Source organism: Heliangelus exortis, chromosome 8 (assembly GCF_036169615.1).
Source record: "Heliangelus exortis chromosome 8, bHelExo1.hap1, whole genome shotgun sequence".
Lineage (NCBI taxonomy): Eukaryota > Metazoa > Chordata > Aves > Apodiformes > Trochilidae > Heliangelus > Heliangelus exortis.
The window spans coordinates 10953463-10976055 of record NC_092429.1 but is presented as its reverse complement, the minus strand read 5'-3'; the positions used below and the strand labels follow the sequence as shown (position 1 = coordinate 10976055).

Here is a 22593-nt window from a genome sequence, read left to right as displayed (position 1 = left end):
TGTTTTTCTCTAATGCACTCTATAATTGAGTCTGATTTTAGCAGCTGACAAAATACGAAGTAAAAGAATGTGTGGGGTTTTGTCCCAGTATATTGTTCTTCACTTTTTATGTTGCACTGAACTTGCTTACTCAGAAAACTTTTTTTTTTTCCAGAATTAAGAATGTGAAAATTATTTCACTTAAAGATCTTTTTTAAAAAATTAAAAATGAAAAATAAATAAAAACAACCAACCAAATATCTGTGGAGCTGCCACATTGATTCCTCTGGAAAGTGGGTTACTTAAAGCTAATATTGCTTGATTTCATACATTGTTTATTATGTGTGGTGCTTAGGACTTGAATTGCTTTTTTTGGCCAGGGTAGTCCAAGCTCTAGGGGAAGAAGAGCGTGAAAGGTGCAGTTGCATTTAAAACTGAAGGGCTAATTTTGAAGTATCTCCCTGTAACAATGGGAATTTTTCTCTCCAAAGCAAGTGTTTGGTTTCAGGCTGCTTGCAGACACCTCCTTAAGGGAAAGAAAAAAAAAAAAAAAGAGGGCTGTCTGCAGATTCATTTTTCCATTACTTGGAAGTCATCTTGTATATAATTTAGATGGGTCTTAACGAGGCATAAAGTCACTTTCAGAAAATTGATGACTCTTCCTATGCTTCTCTGTGAAATAAAGCCTGGAGCCTGTTCCTTTGGTGGTGGGATCATCAGATCTGATTGCAGAAACCTGATGAAGGTCTTAATCCAAGCACCAGAGTAACCACAGCTCTGGCCTTCTCCTCTTTATTGATTTTGTGGCCAGGCCACATTTCTATTTCAGCCTAGTATACTCCATGTTTCCTGCCCTATCAAAACTCATCCCTGGCCCTCTTGGATTTATTAACTCTTAAGTTACCTAATGTATTTCTGTAAGGTTCAGAGATTTTGTGTCTGTGCAGAGAGGACTTCTGCCATCCCTGGCTTTGAATTTGTGGTTATGTGGACAGAGCCAGAAAACAAGGTGCTCAGAGTCTTGGGGTCTGTGATAATCACAACACATTCATAGCCTTCTCTTCCAGTTCTTAATTATTTCCATTGGTCCCTGCTGCAAAGCAGGGTGCTGACACAGTCCTTGGGGCCACATCATGGTGGGTCCCCTGGCATTTGCAGTGTTCATGTCAGCAGTGGATTTGCATCTGCTTGCCAGCACCTCAGCAGCCTTGGAGGCAGGTGAACCCAAAGGACATCTGGGGCCATGAGAGACAGTGCAAATTTTTCATTCTCTGGTTGGAGCTCACCGGAGAAGCCAGCAGGTGTAAATTTTTCATTGCTATTTTCTCCCCATACTTCAGTGTACCATGAGCTGCAGTTTTCCAACTTGCCCGCTTCGTAGCAGGAAAGGTCAGGAACCTCATAAACAAAGTGAGAAGCTGAGTGGGACGGTGTGGCCGCCCGGGCTGCTGATTCCTCCTGACATTAGAGCACTAATGAATGTTCTGTCATGGTCCCGTGAATATTGCAGGAAGCTTTTGCCTCCCGCCTCCCTTGCCTTTGCCGGCCCTCAGAGTTACCAAGGTTACCTGACGTGACTTTCCCGGGAGAGAGAAGCAATAACTGCAGGTCTGCTGCTCCCGGGAGCATCCTGCTTCCACAGCAGGCACAGGGAGCGTGGCCAGCCCAGCGTCGCCTTCTTTGTACTGCCTTTGGCTACTGCCATTCCCTTCACTTCCACCCCATGCTGCGTAAGGTGTCATTGGTTTCATTTTATTTTAGGGTTTTTTGAGTAAGGATCATATTAATTTTGTTTTGCTTGCATAACCCGGACTGTTATCATCCGACTAATTACTCACACATTTTCCTTCAGACAGAAAATGGGAGAGATAAAACTGCAGCAGGTTTATGTGATTTCTGCTTATCAAATTACTGTAATTATTTGAAGAATGGCTTAAAATTGTATGGAGTAATGAATTTAATTACGAGTTTGCAGTGATGCCTTGTGCTACATGCGGCTTGCAAATGGGCAGGATTATGAGAAGCTCTTCCCAAAGTAGCAGCAGGTGGGACTGTAGCATGCTCCTTGCAAAAAGAAGCTCCAGCACCTCCATACCATGGCAAGGGAGGACAGGGCACACTTTGCAGGCCAGCTTGACAAATTGTGCTCATCATTCAACTTATCAGCTCACTTAGCTCAATACTAATACAAACCCAGGCAAGACAAAGTGCCTGCAGCCTCCTGCTTGTGGCATGCTGAAGCTGGTTGGCTTTGCTGAATCTCTCAGCCCCAGGGAACAAAGGGCACCAGCTCCCTCACCCAGACCTCCACACCTTCTCTTGCTCAGGAGATCAGCCTGCAGGTACTTGTCAGCAAAGGCAGGTCAGACAGTGCTGACAAACCTGTCCCACCAGAACCACAGCCTGATGAAAACACTGAAGTACAGTTTCCTATCTCTCGGCCCCTCACTGGGAACAGCAGATTTTTTCACCACCACTGGGAGATGCACGTGGTTGTGGCTGATGTGGGGACTGTGGAGCACAACTCTCTGCTCCCAGGATGTCCCCAAACATGATTAATTTCACCCTGCCTGCTTGCATTTTTTTCAAATTGCTGCTTAGTTCCAGGTGCTCTGGAAAAAATGGTGTTCTCCTGCTGTCTACCAAAGAGCTCCAGCCTCCCTTCCCCACTCAACTGGGATATTAGATCTCTGTATCCCTATGGCCATGGGGCCTGTTGAATAGCACAAAATCCCAAATCCCTGTGGGCTGCTTGCACATCTGTGGAAACTTTGTGATTCCTCCTAGTTGAGATATTGATAATATATGACATTTTAATCTTTGGTTTTCTTGACTAAAATACAGACAGTGATTAGGCAGCCAGTTGGAAGAATACTGCAAGTGTAGGAATACTGAGATTTACAGGCAGATGGTTGGGACTGGACAATATTATTTATGCTTTTTTCCATTCCTTGCTGCAGGTATTCACTGTAGATGGTGTTAATGTAAGTAGATAAATAGCTGGAAAGATAGGCTGAAATATGTCCTTCAGAGCAGGTTTGTTTCAGAAGGACTAGAGTGTTTTCCAGAGAGACATGCTGGGATAGATGGACTGCACCATTATTCCCATCGAAACTGGATTGTGAAAAGAGACATAGGGCCAGTGGAGTGCAGAGATTTGGGATAGATGCATTTATGCAGTGGAATAAAAGTGCAGCCAACAGAGAATTGAAACTGGATATATAGGAAGAGAAAATACTGCTGGAACTGCAGATCTTCTGTGTTGTAATGTTCTGAGCTTCATAATGGATCACTGGATCATATGGTACAACCCAACTGCCAGCTTGCTCTCTGTGGCACCCCTTAATAACATGGCAGATAGTCCAGGCTTAGCTACCTAAAATATCAAACCTTCCCAAGGATGAAATGGCTTAGAGATGATACTAACAAATGTTTCATGGTCTACAGCTCTATGATTACACTGTCAATGTTTGGTTTTGTTTGTTTTTTTTTAATAAAAAAATAAGTGGCTACCTTAAGAGGTTACCAAATTTTGAAAGCGCACACCTGCCCTAATTTACGCTTTATGCAAATCTGGCCTTGTATACAAAGAGAAGGCATCAGCAGTCAAAATCCTTATCTTTCTTGATGCATATATTAGGGAGTTTGTGTCCAGGATGGAGTTGTACATAGTATTAAGTCTGTCTAAATGCAAGGTCAAAGCAGATTCTAAATGGTATTGACTTTTGAAAGGGATTGTCACAAGGCAGACATTAATTCTGCATAGTGTCTGCAGAATCTCTCACTCTGTAAGTGAGGAGGCAGCAAGGTATGATGAGAGCACTGAAAGAAAATGTGGTTGTTGAAGCCATAAACCAGGTGTAATTTTTGGCAGTCTTTCCATAGCCCTGTTTAAGCCAGGAAGATAGAAAAGCCTACTTTCACTGGGGAAGCTCATAAAGATTTGTGCAACAAATGCTGTAATTGTTGGTATGTTGACAGTGGTCATAAATACAGTTAAGTGAGAAGAGATTGTAGGGCGTAGCAGTTTGCCATGAGTGTCTGGCTATGATTCTGCCCCCCAGTCATAGCTAGGCCCTGTGACTATCTCCAAGGAGAATGTTTTCTCCTTCTCATACAGACATGAATTATTTTCATGGTTCAGCATGTGGGACAGGAGCAAGAGAATACTTTAAGTGCCAAAGCATGAGATTTCACTAGTTGCACTGTTTTTAGCCTTCATAGCTACAGATGTTATTAAACTTCATGAAATTTTCCAGTTCTTTTTAAGTTCAGCTACAGTACTTTTCCCAGCTTGTGTTTATATGAAAAAAGAGACAGCAAGGCTTGTCTGTGAAAAAAAAAAAAAAAAAAAAAAAAAGAGAAAATAAAAGTTATATAAAATTCTTAAAAGCAGTTTGAAAATGTGAAATAAAATTAGCAATAATATTTTGCAAAGTTGCCTTCAGGAAGGATCTGTATCAGGGCAAATAATGGTGATGGCTAATGTTTTCTTCTCTCAGTCATTTTTAAAGGTCACTTCATGATCAAAATCTACTTGCTCATTTAATTTCTATTCTCAGTGTAAATATAAGATGATGCTGTTATTCTTTTTGCAAGTGGTTTTCTGGGGAGAATAAACCTTTTGCCTCTGTTCTCAGTGTGTTGAAGTCTGGGCCCAAAGCTTGTGCATGTGGCAGTCCAGTTTCAAAGACTGATAGGACTCTATTTCCCAGACTAGAGTTTCTCAGGCGTTTTAATCCTAAGTCTCTCCAATTTCTTTGAAAGAGTACATAGGCTGTCCAGTGTAATGTTTTCTCAGGGTACCAAATAAAAATTGCAGTTTAACATATTTCATTAATTGTGATGGTTTGCTTGCTGCTTGAATATGTGGAAACACAAACTAAAGTTTGTGTGCTGCTATGCAGCAGATTAGGGTTCATGAGCCACAAGTTGAGAGGGGGCTTTCTTGCTCTCCTTGCCTCCCATTACTTTAGAGATTTCCTTTCCTTAATTCATTCCATTCTTTTAGGATGCACCTTTCTCTATCAAAGCATAGAATCAGATGTGTCACTGAGCAGACTTGTGCAGAAAGAGAAGAAGAAACCTAGTGAGTGAAGTGCTTTGAAGAGTCATATTGGCCTTGATCAAGGTCTCAATAGGAAATATGAAACTCAGATTTTCAAATCTCACATGGCAACATTCATGGCTTTGTTTGGGACATTCACCTCCTACTTTGTCACAGGGAACGGTTTCCTTGGTATGGGCACTGGAGAGATGTACCTCAGGTCTACTGTGGGAAAGATGTGGTGAAAATCCCAACAGCTGACTGTCTAGCAGAGCATCTTGTCTGTGGTGTGCAAGCTTTGGGAGCAGGCAATTCACAATTAATGAGTCTGTGGTTGCCCTTCTAGTTCTTTCTCCTCGAGAAATGCCTGAGATTTTCCTCCAGCTGCTGAGACACAGGAGTGGTCACAAAGAGACTGAGTGCTATGTTGAAAAGACTGGAACTATGTTTTTCACAGATAGTATGGGGACCCACTTGGTCTTCCCTCAGGCAAGTCATGTGTCTAAAAACCCTTGTCTGGAAAGAAAGACGATATTTTCCCAGGGAAGCTGAGGCCCCCGTGATGATCTCCAATATCAGAGAGTCATTGTGCAGGGTGCTGCCTCCTGACATTTTGTGTTCAGTGTCAGCTCAGTAAAGTGTGCAGCTGAGATTCACCCAGTTCTGCTTCTCTCCTTGGCAGGTGTGTCCTTTTCCATCCTAAGCAAGCTTGCAGTTGGACCTGCCATAAGCTCTGAAAACCACAGCTACATCTGCAGAGCCTCAGTAGAGTATGGCCTGCTGCAGGGTTTGCTGTCAAAACTCTGAAAAGGGACACGTGGTCTTGTGTACTTTGCATACGAGGGATGCCTAAGAATGAAGTGCCAGCAGTTACTTCACCTTAAACACACACTTTTATCTTTTCCTCTAGCTGAAGAAACTCCAGGAAACTCTAGCTGAGTCCCAACTCCAGGAGTCTGTGCACTGTAAAATGAGCTAGGGAAACAGACTCACAGTATTCTTACCTGCAAGGAGCTACCTGCCTCTTGCATCCTCTAAGAAAGACTTACAGGGGCCTTTGCTTAGCAGAAAGTTTCTTTCCTGTTAGTGGTTGCAGCTCAGAGAGCCATGCCTCATCTCTTGCTTGTAATTACATCAGTAGAGTGTCTTGGGAGAAGGTTAAATGGTCTTTTGTATATCAAATAAAGCCAGTGAACTTCACTGAAATAATTTAATGAAAACAATCCTGATTATCTGTATATGCTGCCATGTGATACTTTAAAAGAACACCTTAAAGGGAAACAGAATTTTTGAAGGCCTCTGAAGACTAGAGTGTAGAGGCTGTGCAGCAAATGCCTTTATAATCTAGGATCTGAAGTAGACTTTGAAAGCAATTGTTTTTTTCACTGTTGTAAAACATGAGAGATTTTGATACCATAACTCAGATTTGATTCAGAACTTTCTTGTTAACTGTTCTTCATGCACATCAAATTTTAGAGACTGAGGTAAGAGGCTGTGAATATCAAGGATAAAACTGACTCAAGGACAGAGCTATTAAGGTGTGCAATAATCAAGAGGAAGAATTGATTGTCTTTAATTTGGCATAAATCCCAGGGACCATAACTCTGGTTATTAGGAATTTGGGGTCTAGTTGCCAATTATTTATACCCAAGCATGCTTGAGTTTCCAACTTTGGGAGTCTAATCCAAGAGTGCCTTAGCACAGCAGTTGTTGATGTGCTAATACAGGACAGCACTGCCTGACCTCTCAGTGCTTGGTCACTGCCAGCCAGTGTTTGCCTGGCAGTAAATCAAACCATTGTGTTGCTTTATCATTTCTGACACCTTGCAGTGAGCAGCTCAGTGTGTGTCAACTGCTTGGACAGTCTATGCAAACAAAATCACCTGGGCCATGCTGCAGCAGGTCAGAGAGGCTGATGAGGCTTTTTCGTGCTTTTTAGCCTGTGAGCTTCTTTCTGAGACATCTGCTCCAGTAAGGCCAGGGTGCCTTCCTTTAAGGTGGATGAAATGTAAACAGCACAATTGTTATCTGTACTGGAAAATCTGGTCCAACCTGAGCTGGGTTAACAAAGGAGGCAGCAGCAGAGGTTTCCTGAATTGGCAGCAGCAGCAAAAGCACCTACTGTGACCACGTGGCTCAAAATGCAACATCTCCGTGCTGACAGACTGGGAAATTGTGTGGGACTGCTTGGCCATGGCCAGCCAGCTGCCCCTGCACGTACCTACAGAGCAATGCAGGGTGGAGATGCCACATCCCGTGACAGGGGTGGCTGTTTATGCACACCAGGAAATGGAAAACACAATATCAGCCTCGTTTGTAAGGCTCTGGGTGAAAATATCAGATTGTTTCAGGGAAAGGTGGGCCTTGAGAGTCCATGTAAAAGAAACCTCCTCTTGCAAGCCAGGCTGTGTGTAAATTGCATTGAAACACCAAAACAGGGCTGCAGGAACAGTTGCAGCCATGTGCATTTGTGAGGGGCAGAAGGAAAGGTGGTTCAGAGCAAGGAATAGAAACTGATTCATGAACACAATTCTCCTGTAATAATTTTCTGAAACTTGAAAACTCTTGGTGCTTTAGACCGTGTTTGTTGAGTGCTGCCTGCAGTCATCTGGGAATGAAGCGAAATTTTCACCAAGCAAGAGCATGACATCCCCTCATAGTTATTCTCAATTCTATGTATCCAGAACCTTGACTTTATTGCATGAGAAAATCCAGTGAAGTCCCCTTTTCTGTGGTTTCCCATTTGAAAAAGAAATCAGGAAACCTAAAGAGCTGCTGTGAGGACTCCTCCCAACCACTACCGTGTGCACTAGCTAGTGCAGGGATCCTAAAGAAACCTGGAATTACACTGCAGTGGAAAATTAACATTGTCTTTAAAACCTCAAGGCCAACTAGTCACCATTTTCAAGAGGGGGGAAAATCCTTCCAAAGCTTTCTTGAAGTTAATTTTCCAGCATAGTGAAGCTAAAGCTTGCCAGTATGTCTGGTTAACTTTCTTGGCCTATATCTGGTAAATGTAATGTTCTGGGACAGAGACCATATTTAAAGAAAATACAACCTTCTGGCTGGAAAGAAGGAATGCCATGACACTGAGGTCTGTGACCCTTCTTGCGTACCAGGGAGGAAAGGGGGGGAACCCACAATTTCTTCAGTGAGCATTTGACAAGATGAACCTTTGACTAATAGCAAATACATCTAACGTTAGGGAATGAATTTTCCTTGATCAGCAAAGGAATTTTAGCAGATCTCTTGCATTTGGTTTATACTGGCTGCCACAGGAGCCAAGTGGTGCCATTTTTTTTTTTTTTTTATCCACTTGGCCTTGATGTGGTTTCACTGCCAGCTTTCCACTTATCTGTTGTGTGCTCTTTAATTCATGAGGGCCTGCACTGGGGATTTGTTTAAAGCCTTCGATGAAATTGTCAACCACTCCTTTTATTGCACATCTTTCTGAAAAGATGGGTGTTGTGGCAAAGCAGTAAATATGATATTGAGCCTCTGCAACACTTGCTATCTGTAAAAAGAAGATTACGTCCTCTCTGATCAATTACATCATCCCCGCATTAAAAAAACAAAACTTGTCTGGCAATAATGTCTTATTTATGTTTGCATATTACCACTGGCTTGCTATGGGTCTTTTGCTGGGGGCCTTTCTACTTCATATTGTCTGTAAAAGACTGTTAAGGTAAACAGAGGCTCCATCTAAAGTGATACTGGAGCCAGCACGATTAATGGATCTTCTAGAATGTGATGGCTTAATATAAGACATAAAACTCATAGTAAGCAAATATTTCTGTCCTTGACTCTGGTCAAGTCAAGCTGTGCTTTTTCCCTTTGTAAAAAGTCACTTCCCCATGAAGTAAATAAAGTTAGTTACCCGCTATCTCAAGATCTTTTCTGTGATAGAGTATTTTAAAACTTCTGAATGGAAAGCAGTGATTTGCCATATCACTGATCTGTCTGGAGTGCAGTCTTCTCAATTAATAAATTAAATTTAATAAATTAAAGTCTTCACAATTCTACACGTGATTTCCATGCATGCAGACCCTCTATGCTTGAGATGGCTGTAATAAAATGAGTGCATTGAAATTTCACATTTATTGTTTCAATTGAGGATAAAATTTCTCTGAGAAAAGGTATGTCTGAAATTTACATACAGTCACAGATGTACCTGATGTCAATACACAAATATTTTCTTACAGGTTGTTTTCTTTTTTAATACCATAAATAAATAATGCCCTGAACTAGAAAATTGTGTTTTGACCTTGACTGGAGCTGGTTTTGTAAACTAGTTTTGCTAACTTCCTAAAAATATTTTTATATCATTTTGCTCAAAACATAGATTGCTACAATTAAGGAAATGGAAGATGGAGCACCATGCATGAGAGTATTTTGAAAGTGGTAGGAAAGGCTGATGCTGGAGAAAAAGCATATGGGCAAGTAAGAGGCACTATGCAGAGATGGAGAGCAGAGTAAGCTGTTGAGCACCAGGGTTTGTGATTTCCAGATTGTTTGCTGCAGAGGAGTCTTGTTTTTGTAAGAATTGTGTTTGCTTGATTGCTGGCTTGGGGATTCAGACTCTCACGGCATCACAGAGTCACTCTATCGCGCAGCCTGGTGATTTCAGAGGTTGCCTTCAAGTTTTAGTTTAGTCTTTGAGATCAGAGAGGAAAGAGGTGTTTTGGGAGGGTGTTCTTCCAGGAGGGATTCTTTGTTTTTCTTTTGAAGCAGTTTGTGAACACCAGAACTGGAGCTTATCTGTACTTTTTAATGACTCTCTAGCTCATCCCCAGTGCAATCATAAATTTGATTTTCAGGCTAATATTTCCAGAATATTTAGAATTTTCTCAAGAGGTTTTTCTTGGGTATCTGGGAGAGAATTAAAGACAGATAAGGAAGAATTATTTTCCTCTCTTAAGTAATATCACAGTGATTATACTGAAAAAGGCAATGGTCGTTGTTCTTCCATGTTTGCTGAATACCTTCCTTTTTCCGTAGTTTAAACAGAAGGAAGGGCCGTGCTTTTTCTTTCCCATGTTGGAACAATTTCTAGAAAAGAAGACTTCAGTGTGGTATTTTGTCAAAACATACAACATCTTCCATCCCTGATTTTAAACTTTTCACTTGACAGTTGCTGGCCACTGTTGCTTTGACAGGCTGTGATGTTCTCCCACCAGAGAAGCCACTGGATTGGCAGTGATGCAGACAGGCTGCAGGAGCTAAATTGAAATCAGTTTTTAGCACAATCCAGCCCTTTCAGTAGGAGTTTAAGTGACCGAAAATCTTGCATTCTGGCCTGTGAAGTGGAAATGAACAGATTTAGTATTCCAGCTGAGTGGCAGCAGGAATGCTTCACTTTAATCTGAAACTCAATGTTAGAAAGCGTGGGAGAGCTCTGCTGTCAGATTAACTCAGTTCTCGTGCATTTTTTCCTGCACTGAATAGCAACCAAACATACATGGATCAAAAGTCAAATGCTCCATTAATTTAACCACACACTGTATTTAATGGCATTTGGAAATGCATTATTGATTGCACATCTAAAAAATGAAAATCTCTATGCTAATAGCATATCACATCAGTGCAGGTGAAGTAGTATGGAAAATGAAAGGATTAATAAATGACTTAGAATATAAATAAGAGCTATTTCTATATTTTTCTCTGAAAAGATTTAAGTTTTGGGTATATTTTAGTGGCAGTGTGTGTATATGTTCTGTCACAAGGAAATGTGCAGTAGCGATAGTTATGTTGTATTTCTTAGTATAAAATATTAAGAAGAAAGGATGACTTAAAAACAGTTATACAGGCAGTTATATTCAACAGTTGGTACCAACAAATGGCACCGTTCTGCCTGACACAGCATGGTCGTCTTTTACTGTTCCTTTTACTATGGAGTCTATATAGCTGGCTGCAAAACCTTTCTGAATTCATTGTGTATAAGGAACTTCTGTGAGTTTTTTCAATGCATACTTCCAGCTGATGAGGTTTTTTGTAACAGTTGTTGAAAGAGTCAAGGCTTATTTATCAGCTGTTGGATATGACCCAGAAAACTCTATTTTTACCTACTTGAAATTATGCTGTAATTTTGAGGGAGGAAATTAAAAAATACCTTTATTTTTCTTTTCTCTAAGCCAGGATTAAAAAACGGACACTTGCTCAAGCAGGGAATCTTCTAGATATGATCAATTTTACTTGTGTGTAAGCTCTTCCTCACCCACATTCTTTACATTTCTTGCTGTAGTTTCTGCTGTGCTATATGCTGAACCCTGAAATTACTTTCATTGCCATACAATTTAAGCCCATTTTAGTACTTCATTAATATGAGTGACTAGTTTCTCTGGTCTCTCAGGAAAATGTCTTTGGCTTTGATTTGTCTGTGGATGTTTTTCTACATTTGTGTTACAAGAGTGGGCTTAGATTTGGAGTAGGAGGTCTAGGGTGGTCCTCACCTTTTATGAGCTTCATCAGCTTGAAGAGGCTCTTTCCTATGGCATAGAACTTGTTTACCCTGAGCAGACAAGTTTCTACTATAATCTTCTTTCTCATTTCTTTTAGCTCTTTTAGGCACTTTGAGCTTCAGTCTTGAAAAAACACTTGAGTTTAGGACCATGACTGCAAATGTGACTGTCATTGTGAGGAGTCCAGAATGGAAAGCAAGAAGAGGTAGCCAAGGTGACTGAAGGATGATGTAGCAGTAGGGATTTAATAAATGCCATCTCAGACTGTTTCAATCTAATCTGATAAAGGTGTAAATAATTGTTTTCTTCCAGGCTCAGTTTAGGTCTCCTAGCTGACAGCAGAGTCCACAGCTAACACACACTGAGCAGAAGTTGTTATTACTCAGGAAGATCTCTAAACTGAGAACTGAGATGGTGCAAACCTTTAATTTGCTCAAGTTAGTGACTGAATACTTACTTCCGGTCTGCTCTGGGTCAGCTTTAGTAGCTGTTAAAATCTTTGTGTTGCCCTCTGTCAAACACAGGTCACAAGCAGTTACCTGTGAAGGAGGGAGAGGAATTTCTTTTTCAACACTCAAGCTGTGGCTAGACTTGGTCATCTCAGCAGATCTTGCAGTGTTTATGAAGACGTTGGTCAGAGGAGGACAAGGCCATAGTAGCAGAAGTGCCCTTTCTCAGAACAGGATCCTCTCTCATGCCTTCCCTTGGTTTGTGCTTAGGGGACAGCCATACTGGAGGGTGACAACTGTTAGATCCATCAGTGCCTCTACAACTGTGGCTCTTTTCTGTATCCCAGCCTGCATCTAGACTGGATTAGCTACCCCATGAGAAGCTTGTAGGTAGCTGTGGCTGATTTGTGTGTTTGTCTTGTGTAGCCTGGAAGGCTTTGGTAGTGGTTAACTGCAGTGCTTCCTAAAGGGAAGGAGGGCCGGTTTCCTAATGGATCACTGGCCCTGCACGGTGGCACCACTTTTTGTCCAGGCCAGTTCTTTAGTTCAAATTGAGAAGCATCATGAGGCCTGATGAGGGCTGTTTGGATGATAACAGCATCTCTAAGGGCAGGGAGAAGCATTTTTTTAAAATTTAAATGAATTCCTTCTCAGTCCTGGTGAGCCAAGGTTGTGCCCTAGGTACAAGGGAGAACTGGGTGTCAGTGAATGGTAAATGCAGAGTGTTCAGCCCTGGGTAGGTGACATGTTGCTGCAGTGACCATGCATTACCTGCTGTACAGGTACGGGTGGGAGCACAACAAGAAGCAGTGCTGGGACTTGGCAGTAGCACAGTCTGAATCCAATTGGAAGGCACTGCTGTGTTGTGCTCTTGGGAGCACCTGCCTCACTGCCAAAGCTGTCCTGCTCCCCTCCGAGATACAGGTGCATGGGAATGGCCAGCAGGGTCACCAAGAAGGTATTGGAAGTTTGTAAATAGATAATTGCTGTCCAGCCATGAAAGGACAATGTTAGCAGTGCCTTTCTGGCACTTGAAGCGGAGCACTGTTTCCATCAGGTGTTTACAGATTCGTAACATAGAATGAGCAGATCCCATGAGCTCCCATGCCGTGAGCCCCCAGGGTGGGAATCTGCCTGACAGTTTATCCTCTTCTGCCATGTCTAGTCTCGTATTTTCTTGAATTTTCCTTACAGTACCTTCTTTGTTTTGAACTGACTCAGATTCTTTCTTCTGTGAACTGCTCTGCTGCTGCTGCTACCCTGATCTTTCTAAGAGATAGCAAATACTTTGTTTATTGTAAGCTCTTGAGCAGTAATTCATGTGGTTACACCGTGACACAGAGAAGTCCTTATGGAGCTTGTTTCCACACCCACCCATTCATCTGTGCCCTTCTCCCCATTTTCAACAGGCAGCTTCAGCATGTCACGTTGGTGTGATGTCATACAAAACTGGCAGATTTGTCATTAAAAGCCTTGTCATCAATAGATGACTGTTTGTATTTTCTGCCTGCCTGAAACTGTTTTATTCTTACTAACCAGTAATTAAGACTTTGCTGCCTTTGAAACAGGTTGGTTTCACTGCCCCACCTTTTCCTTAGGCAATTACAAGGTGGTGCCAGTGTTGATGGGGCATTCATTAGCCTGCCATGAGACTTGGCTCCGGCAGCAAGTGTGCACAAATGCACTCCTTCTCCTGCTGCTCCCCGCATGGGTGGTAGACCAACACCAGGCAGCCTTTGGAGACCACTAATTTGGATAATATTTTTGTGGCATCTCTTAGGGGGCTTTTTTAAGAAGGATGCAGGAAGAGACTGTCACTCAAAATGGCTGATAAAATGCTCTTTGTGCAGCTTCAGTTGAACCTGAACAAAGCACTGTCAGGGTTTTTCTTACCATGTAAAATGATGCTGTTCTTCTGGGCTGCTGGATTGCTCGACTGCTTTTGATTGTTTTGCAGTAATTGAATAGCTGCACTGTGTAACCTGTGCTGAAGGAATTAGGGCTGTTTATTCAGCAAACAGATGTCCTGTATTGTGCTTATGATCATACTGGCTTACGTCGTTCATTAGTTAATATTGCCAACTACCCAGGCTATTGTCCTTTTACTGATAATTTTGCATTTGCTAATATGTTTCAGTATCTCAAAGGGGGATTTGGAAGACTGTAAGATTTGTAAAGTAATTCTGTTGATCCATCAAATATAAGCCTGTCAGTAGGCAAGGGTTACCCCTGCACCATCCAATGTTTTACTGTGTCAAACTGCCAGCTCTTGCCAGAATCAGTTCAGCCCCGGTGACTTGAACTGGGTGAGGTCCCAGTGCCTCACCAAGTGGACAGGGAACATGTGAAATAGCTTTTGATTCGTGTATATCCTGCTTCTGTGTAATGCTGACCACAGTCAAACGCATTTATCAGGGAGATCTCTGTCCTCAATCTATTTCCTGGCTTGTCCCTAGCACTGCATGCTCCTCAGTGGCTTCAGATAGTTGGCAGAATTGAAAACAAAGCGGCTTTGTCTTTTAATCATCCCTACCAAGTCCCTAAAATTGATGTTGGGTTGGAAGTTTCTCAGCTGATGTGGGCTGGCAGGAGCCAATGGCCCAGATAAACTGTTTTCAGGCCTGTGTGAGGATGAGGCTCAATGTCTCCCTTGAAATTAATTAAGAACACCCCTTCCAGTGGGGCAGTGGTTTTGATAGGTTAAGAGAGATTTAGCCTCACAGCTACAGCTGTAATGTATACAAAATGTACTTTCTACTACTTCCAAATTATATTTGGTATCTTTTTTTTTTCTCTCCCTCAGCAGTCCAAACAATTGGACTCATGATACTAAGCAGGCCTGGCTTTGATAGGAAGAGGAATATGACAAATAACTTCCATAAATGTGTTTACAGTTTGCACTGTCATTTCTAAAATACTGTTTCCTACACTGACAAAGAGGAAATTCACAATGGTAGGGGGAAGATTTTACAGGTGCCAAGTCATTATATGATCCCCAGGAGACACTTGCATGGCTGCAAGACCAGTGGGTTCTGTACAGAGCTTGTGTTGGCAGGAACCTGATATCCACCCGCTCCAACTTTTCTGTTCTGTGAGAGACTACAAGTTTTGAGCAAAATCCTGGGGTTAATCCTGCAGGATTCAGCCATCAACAGCTGTCTGTCTTCGCCACAGACTCCTCTGCAGACCTTTTCTGTAAGCAGCTGTTATGCACATACCGTTCCTTGCCTCGCATAAGACATAAAATGCAATTGCTTCTGTGTCTCTTATCATCACTTGGTAGTTGGAGTGATGCAGAAAATAAGGACGCCCCAAGGGGTGTGTGTCTCACGCAGCATCCTCAAGAAAGGTAGTTTTCCAGAGAGCTGGTGGATGAGCCATGTAATTGCAGTTGCTCTAAAGGAGATTTTTAGATCAAGTTTGGGGCTGTGGGAAAGGTTTCTTACTTAGATTTTCCCTTAAAGATGGAAAATATGCAGCACAAAGGAACTGTAAGAGAAAGGGGGGAGAAGTTTAGATTTCTGTCACCTCAAGAAGGAGATTAGCAAGGGGAGCTGTCAAGTGAGTACGAGATATCCTCTGCACATGCTGTCAAGCTAGATGCCAGAGGGACATTCCTGGCTCCTTGGTGACGGCTTGCAAGACCTCAGCCTGGTTATGGATTTTTCAAATTTCAGTTTATAACTGCAAAACCCATTTGTTTGGTTTGTTTTGTTTTCTCTCTCTTGCTGTTTCCCTCTCCTTTCCTCATGCTTCTCCCTGTTTTCTTCTGTCCTTCCCACTTCTGCTGCTGCAGTCCATGGAGGGAATTAGAGTTTGCAGTGCCCAAAAAAATTTTTCTTGTCCCTAGATTTTGCTTGCTGTAACCTAATGCCTACCTTAAGTACACCCCTTCTGAATGCATCTGAAACCCAGAAGGAAAAACTGGTTTAGATAGTCTGCACTTGAAAGCAGATTCATAGCCTGTTTTAATGTGCATTAAAAGCACACTGTGTATCCTTGAATAAAACCAAGTGCTGACAAACTCATTTTCTGGAATAAGGGTATCCACGTATTGGCAAGAATAGGAGGATAGCTATTACTGACAAGTTCCATGTGCAGACAAGTTTGTACAGCTAGCAAGAGCTGAAAGGAGCCGAGGCATGACTGAGCCTCATAATGAGGCCTTGATTAGACATGTGCCAGAGGGGAAGGCAAGGCAAGAACAGCTCTGAACTCCTATTGTCACCTGTAGTGTTTGAACACAGAAGGCACCTTCGCCATCGCACTGGATTCAGCAATGCCAAACCAGGCTGGAATGAAGCCCCATTATCTCTCCAGGATCATTGCTGACAGGGCAGGCATGGGCTTGTGCAGGGCTGTGCTCTGTGGTGTGACCACCTCAGGTTTTCTCCATAGCCTCTCTTCTCCAGGAGGGTTTGGTGGGCTGCCAGAGTCACACAGTATGTGGGAGACCTGAAATAGTTGAGGTCCCCCATTTCATGATACAGGTATCTGAGGCCCTCGGACCACCTCCAGAGAAGGTGTTTCTCCTCCCCTTGAGCTTGAGCCCTGGACACCATGACTTTGGCCCAGTGCAGTTCTCCAGGAGCTACCCCAGAACTAATAGCAGGTGAACCCCAGTCTCTGAGTGTCTGAAGTGCCTTCAGAAACCAGCTGTCAGATTTCCCTTGGTATCTTGTCATGTTGTTATGAAACCTGGGACTGCAGCCTCCTGGAAGCACACTGTGGCTCTTAAACACCAGTGTTGCCTCTAAATTTGATAAAGGGAGAAACAGCTCCTTGCTCCCTGTGCATTTTTGTAGATGCAGGCATGGCAGCACTGCTTGCTTGAGTTTTGGTGGTGTTGCCGTAGCAGACAGGCATTTTTAAGCCTCCAGGCATGAAGAGGGAACTGGGCTGTAGCTATATCAGTGTTAGCCCAGGGAACCTGCTTTGGCTCTGACCACAGCACTTCTCTGCTATTTTTGGGGTTTTTTGGCACTATAGTTTTGGGGCTTCTGCACAGCTAAGAGGGAAATGACTGCACAGGACACAAGCCTTGCATGTCTGCCTGTGCACAGCTCAACAAGAGGTCTGAGGGTCATCACATCATGGTCCCCAGGTGTTGAGTGCCCAGCATTCTCATCTGGGCTCTGTAGTGGCTTGAGCTTGCAGAAGGGCATAGTATGGGAGAAGTGCACTATGCCTTTTTAACGTCCAAGAAAAGGTTTTACCTAATATTTCTATTGTGGCAGAAGTAGCTTTGCTGCCAGGTCTTTCTAATTAGCATCTGTGTTGTATCCAGTGAAGTCAAGGTTAGATCATATAATTTCTGCTGGTCTGTGGTTCATCACAAACTGCTGGGTTTGATTGAACAGTTGCTTTCTGTGCAGCAGGATGATTGTGTACCCATGGATCAGACACTGTGAAGGATTTTCTGATCTCTCTCATTTCTATGGGCAGAGGATCATTGCATATGGAAAGAGATTTCTTGCACAAATGGTACTTCCAGATTTCTTTATAGCTAAGTACTAAGCCTCCACACAGACTTTAGAAGAAGTTAACTGTGTGATCCTTAGTGCTTTCTTCATAAAATCTTGGACAAAACAAAAGATTGTCAATGGTAATTATGGTGATTAGATTAGATTCAGGGATTCAGCCTCCCCAGAGTAAGCATCAGCTTTCAATACCATAAATAGCAAGGTCCTGCACTTTAGGCAAATTTGGCCTCAAACCAAGGGAATGTCATTAGTTACAGCTTTTCATATGTATCATGTGTATTGCTTTTCCATCTATACCATGCCTTACTTCTGTGTGTACCATTCTTTTATTTCTTTCCAGCTCTGTAGGAATATGCATTGTGGTTACTCAGTATTGAGTGCTTCTGTTCTTGTTATTGAATGCTAGCTCTGGTGTCATTCTGGTTAAGCTCTATGTACCTTTGTCTTTGAAAATCGATGGAGAGCATATTAAAAAAAAACCAGTTTTTTGGTACCTTTCATTTAAAAAAGTAATTCCATTTATGTTTCCTCATGATGAGAGAGGTTTCTAGGGATGCTAGTCTGGGAGACAAAATATGCTTTGTGCTTTTAATAAGCATCAGGAACCATTTTTTCCTTTACAAAACCTTACATGCTTCAGTCACTCTCATCTAAAAAAAAAACAACCAATATTCCAGGACATTATTTTGTTTGCAGCAGATGTTGCCTTGTGCTGCAGAGTTTTGATATGCAAACAAATCAAGGGTCTTGGAAATTCCCCTGAGATCTTAGGGAGAAATATGTAAGAGTAGCCACCACAGGCTCTGTTTGTGCTGCAGGTGTGGCAATACAAGTAGAAGGAAGCACCTGAGGTGGCCTATTGCTAGTATCTTCCTGTCAGGAGTGAGGGATATGGTTACAGATGTGTGATGATAGCAGGAAAAATCAGATTGCAGCAAGTTCAGACTCCTCTGGGAGTTGGGAAGATGCTGAGGTCTTGTTTGTTTAAAGACTGCTGGGAGTTAGGAGCCTTGCAGGATTGGATTTGCCAAAGGTTTGCTTAAGTTCCTTTAAAACGGGGAGAAAAAGAAACATTCTGAAAATAATTGAGTTTCTGGTGCTTTAAAAGCTTCTTAAGGTTCTTCAAGTTCTTTTTTTCCGTGGAAGTATGTCCTTTTGATTGCAGTTCAGGCTTAGCAGAGTACAGTACATCTTGCCACAGAATGAGTAAATGAGCTCTGTTCTGCAGCTGCTATTGAATGACGATGTTGGAGCATGCCTTGGCTTATCAGTGAAGGCTGCCTAATGTATTTCACCCAGCCTACCTGAGCGTGCTCTGCTGCAGCAAACCCAATTAACTATTTTTGTACCTGCTGTATAAGTGGTTTCAGAAGTTATGGGGGAGCTTCACTTCATAGCGTTTCAGTAAGACATGCCAGAGCGTGCACTGGCCGTTTCTCGCACACCTCTGTTGCTCTCTGCAGCCCAGAAAATGCACCAGGAGCTTGTCACAGCAGTCTTGCAATGCAGCTTATGAGCAGAGTGTGGCTCATTAGCTTTACATTCATTAGTTTCTAAAAGCTTTCTGAATCAGATTTGGGGGCACAAGGAAGAGATTTACAGTCCATCCTACCCGTGTGACAGAATGTTCCCCGTCAAAAAAAGAGAAAATGGGCCTCTCTGGACCATTCTAAGGGATTTTATTGTTTAGCTGTTGTTTTTCAAGATGCCTCAAACTATTTGGCTCTGTGTTTGTCTGTTATCTTCAACTCAGTCCTCCCACAAGAAGGCAAATACCTGCTTTTACTGAATTATTAACAACAATAGATGGAGCTTACGTATCAATGAAAATTATGGACGTTTCCCAAGGCGATTGATTTAAACGTAGTTAAATTTAGTGGAAGCTTCTATTGGTGTAATGAATGCTCATTATAGAGCCTAATGTGCTTTGAGGGCTTGAAAACCTTCTCAGTAGGGAAGTCAGACTGCTGTTTTCCAGCAGAGGCACAGATGCTGCACTGCTGTCACTACAACCATATCCCATCGCGACGCCTGAACATCCCTCTTTAACCTTGTGTGGTTTTATCTCTTGCAGAAGACCACCTCCCAGCTGGCTTCCCCACCATTGACATGGGCCCACAGCTGAAGGTGGTAGAAAAGGCCCGCACAGCCACAATGCTCTGTGCTGCCAGTGGTAACCCTGATCCTGAAATCTCCTGGTTCAAGGACTTCCTTCCTGTTGACACTGCAACCAGCAATGGGCGAATCAAGCAGCTCCGCTCGGGTAAGGTAGCAATGCAAGTAAGCCTTCCCTACCTCCTCACTATTACTCCCTTTTCTCTTTACATCCTGCTGTTATTTTTTTCCCCTGAAATACAACTCCAAACCTAAATGTCAATTTGATTTGAGATGGTTTCTTTTACAAGATAAAAACAGGTTTTTGGAGCTGATCCTCTCTAGCAGGATATCATGTCTTGTTAAATGGAGACATTACAGTGGACATGCCTTTTGGAACATCACCTGGATTTCTTCTTTAGTAGACTGGTCTTGACATTGCCCCAAAACCTTGCTAGGCTCAGTCATTTCACTACCAACTCAACAAGTCTCAGATATTTTTAATAGGAGCAGAGCTGCAAATCAGGACAATAAGATATTGGTTAATATTTTACAACCAGTGGTCATGTACTGTTCTACTCCTTACATAGATTCAGCAAGATAATTCTCTGATTTTTGTTGAGGTATTTATCATCCTATGTGACACCCCGAGAACAAAGAAAAATCCAATAAGCAAAAGTTTTGCGCATTTCAAAGGAAGGTGGACATACTTTTGAAATATACCTTTTCATTTTGATTTTTTGATTGATAAGCCAAATACTTTTGAAATACAGATGGTTAGTTCCTGTGTGTGGCTAAGAATGCACTCATTTTAGCAGGGAACTCTTGTTTGTCTGCTGTGCTGTTTGGTCTCCCAGGGCTGTAAGGCCCATTAGAGAATTAAAGAAAATAAAACTGCTTTATTCACTGATGAAGTGCAGCTCTCCAGAGTGAATTTCAGTGGCTGTTTAACAATACACAGTAGCACTACACAACAGCTTTTGACTAGGGCAAAAAACTCACAGTACTCTACACAAGTTCCGAAAGGGTACAGGAGCTGTGACAACTTTGGTCCAGAAAGGAAGGTGTCACACTTAAATAAGAGACAGACTGCCCTGCCTGGCCAGTGTATCTCTGGGCACGTGATAGCCTTTTGTTACGAGTTATGCTGCCAGGGCAACACCATCTTCCTCCTAGCAAGGTGAACATCTTGACACATTTCCTCATAGCAGGAGCCCTCTGCATAAATCTGATGATGCTTGGATGATAAGAAGTAGGCTTGTACCTGGGGGAGTGGGTAATGAGACATCACTCTCATCAAAAATAGAACCCAGCCTGACACTCCCGATCCCACCTTGATGTACCAGTGAGTGCTAATTATACTAATGCATTTATAGCTTATGAAATTTCCCATTGACCTTTAGCTTATCTCTCCCACAACATGGTTTAATCTTGATCTGTTTGTGCTGAAAGAAAATATCACACTTGTTAATTATTCTGAGAAGCTTTAGGAAGCAGCAATAGGAAAGTGCACATGGATGTGTTTCACTTCATAGCTGACTAAATCAGCATCAGAAATTACCATAAATGAGCAGCAAGGAGCTTCTAATGCATTTGCTGTACATTCTTCAGCCTCCTTTTCACAGGTACTTGGCTGCCTCTCTACCAGCTACTTCACAAGTTTAGTCAAATAGAAAGTTTAAAAACAAACTGGTAAACCCTGCCACTGCATCCAAGTTTTGCTTCCTGTTCTCTGTTCAACAACATCTCAATTGAACATTTCACCTGGGATACAAACTCTAGAGCTGGCTGCTTGTTGAAGACACAGTAATTACCAAGGGAGGTGTCAAGGGAACCTTTTAGAAATCAATGAGCAGCACACATACTCAGACTCACAGAAGAAATTGATTAGCTCTTTAATGTAGTGAGCCAGGCTTCCACAGTTCAATGCAAGAGACTTCCAAACATGAGTAAAGTTTTATTTTCAGGGACCTGGTATTACAATGCCAAGATTTACCAAGGCTCTGCTCCACCTTTGGCACAAGTAGGGATCAAGAAATGTATCACTTTTCATGGACCAGATGTTCAAGCCCTGCTTGCTCTTGTGGCTTTTTCTTGTGTTTGTAGTTGATATAAAATAGGGTCTGCACTTCAAAGTGCCTGAGTCCCACTTACCTGACTGCAGTCACCCTGAGTGAGTGATGCAATGGGTTGGGCAGTCTCTGGTCCATTCTGCAAGGTGCTAATTGAGCTCTCCAGTGCTACACCATAGTGAGCATAGAGTTGTTTTTTCAAAGAAAAGTGTATTTAAATAGATCCCTCATTATATGGGAGAGTTTAATAGTTTGCAAAGTCTCTGCTCCATTAAGATCATATCTTACAGCCAGCCTGGCATATCTGCATGAATGTCAGTTTATACTATCTCAACTAAATATACGCTCATTTAATTTCATTAAATTAAAACCCAATCAAAGCTAAGACAGATGTAATATAGTCACAATAGCTACAACATGGTGTGAGCCCAATATTGTGTATATGGAGTGTCTGACCTTCAGTGAATACATCTATATTATTATTCAGATGTACTAAATATAGGTCATAAAGGTCAAAGCAGCTTTGGAGTCTGACTTAGAGAGGGGGCTGAGGGGTGATTTCATTTCTCCAGGCTTCTAGTGCAGAATAAATAGGTAGAGGTAAAGAAGCAGCATGTTTGGGGAAGGTGCTCTCTTCTGACATTCACAGTTATGCAGGCTGGCAGTGCTCTGGGGGCTTCAGGCAGGTCTTTGAACTTACATATAATCAAATCATGTGCCCAAGGGGCTCAGAACATCAGTTTCTACAGGTCTGTTCATCTTCTGTCAAGGTACTAGAGAGTTTGTGGTCTAAGAAAACTAAATGTTGTCTGAGGCTCTTTTAACCCCAGAGGGATGGTCTCTTTGTCAGGAGCAAATATACAGTTTATAAATCTGCCCTTTATCCTACTGCTCCTCATTTACTAATTACGCCTGTGTGTGTGTATGTGCAATTTTCTCATTAAACCTTCTGTCAGTTAGCATAACTCTTTACATTTAGAGGGCTTTTTTCCCCTTTCTCCCCAGTGCACA

The 22593-nt window shown here is 42.3% G+C and overlaps 1 protein-coding gene across 8 annotated transcripts in view; it reads left to right on the top strand.

The window, feature by feature from the left end:
- The window catches only part of PTPRF (protein tyrosine phosphatase receptor type F), a 382202-nt gene that overhangs the window by 254305 nt on the left and 105304 nt on the right, over nucleotides 1-22593 (top strand). For all 8 annotated transcript variants that reach the window (XM_071750326.1, XM_071750332.1, XM_071750329.1 and 5 more), the window contains one exon: nucleotides 19491-19679. In XM_071750326.1, the coding sequence (XP_071606427.1) occupies nucleotides 19491-19679 (189 nt within the window). The remainder of the gene's footprint in view (nucleotides 1-19490; nucleotides 19680-22593) is intronic.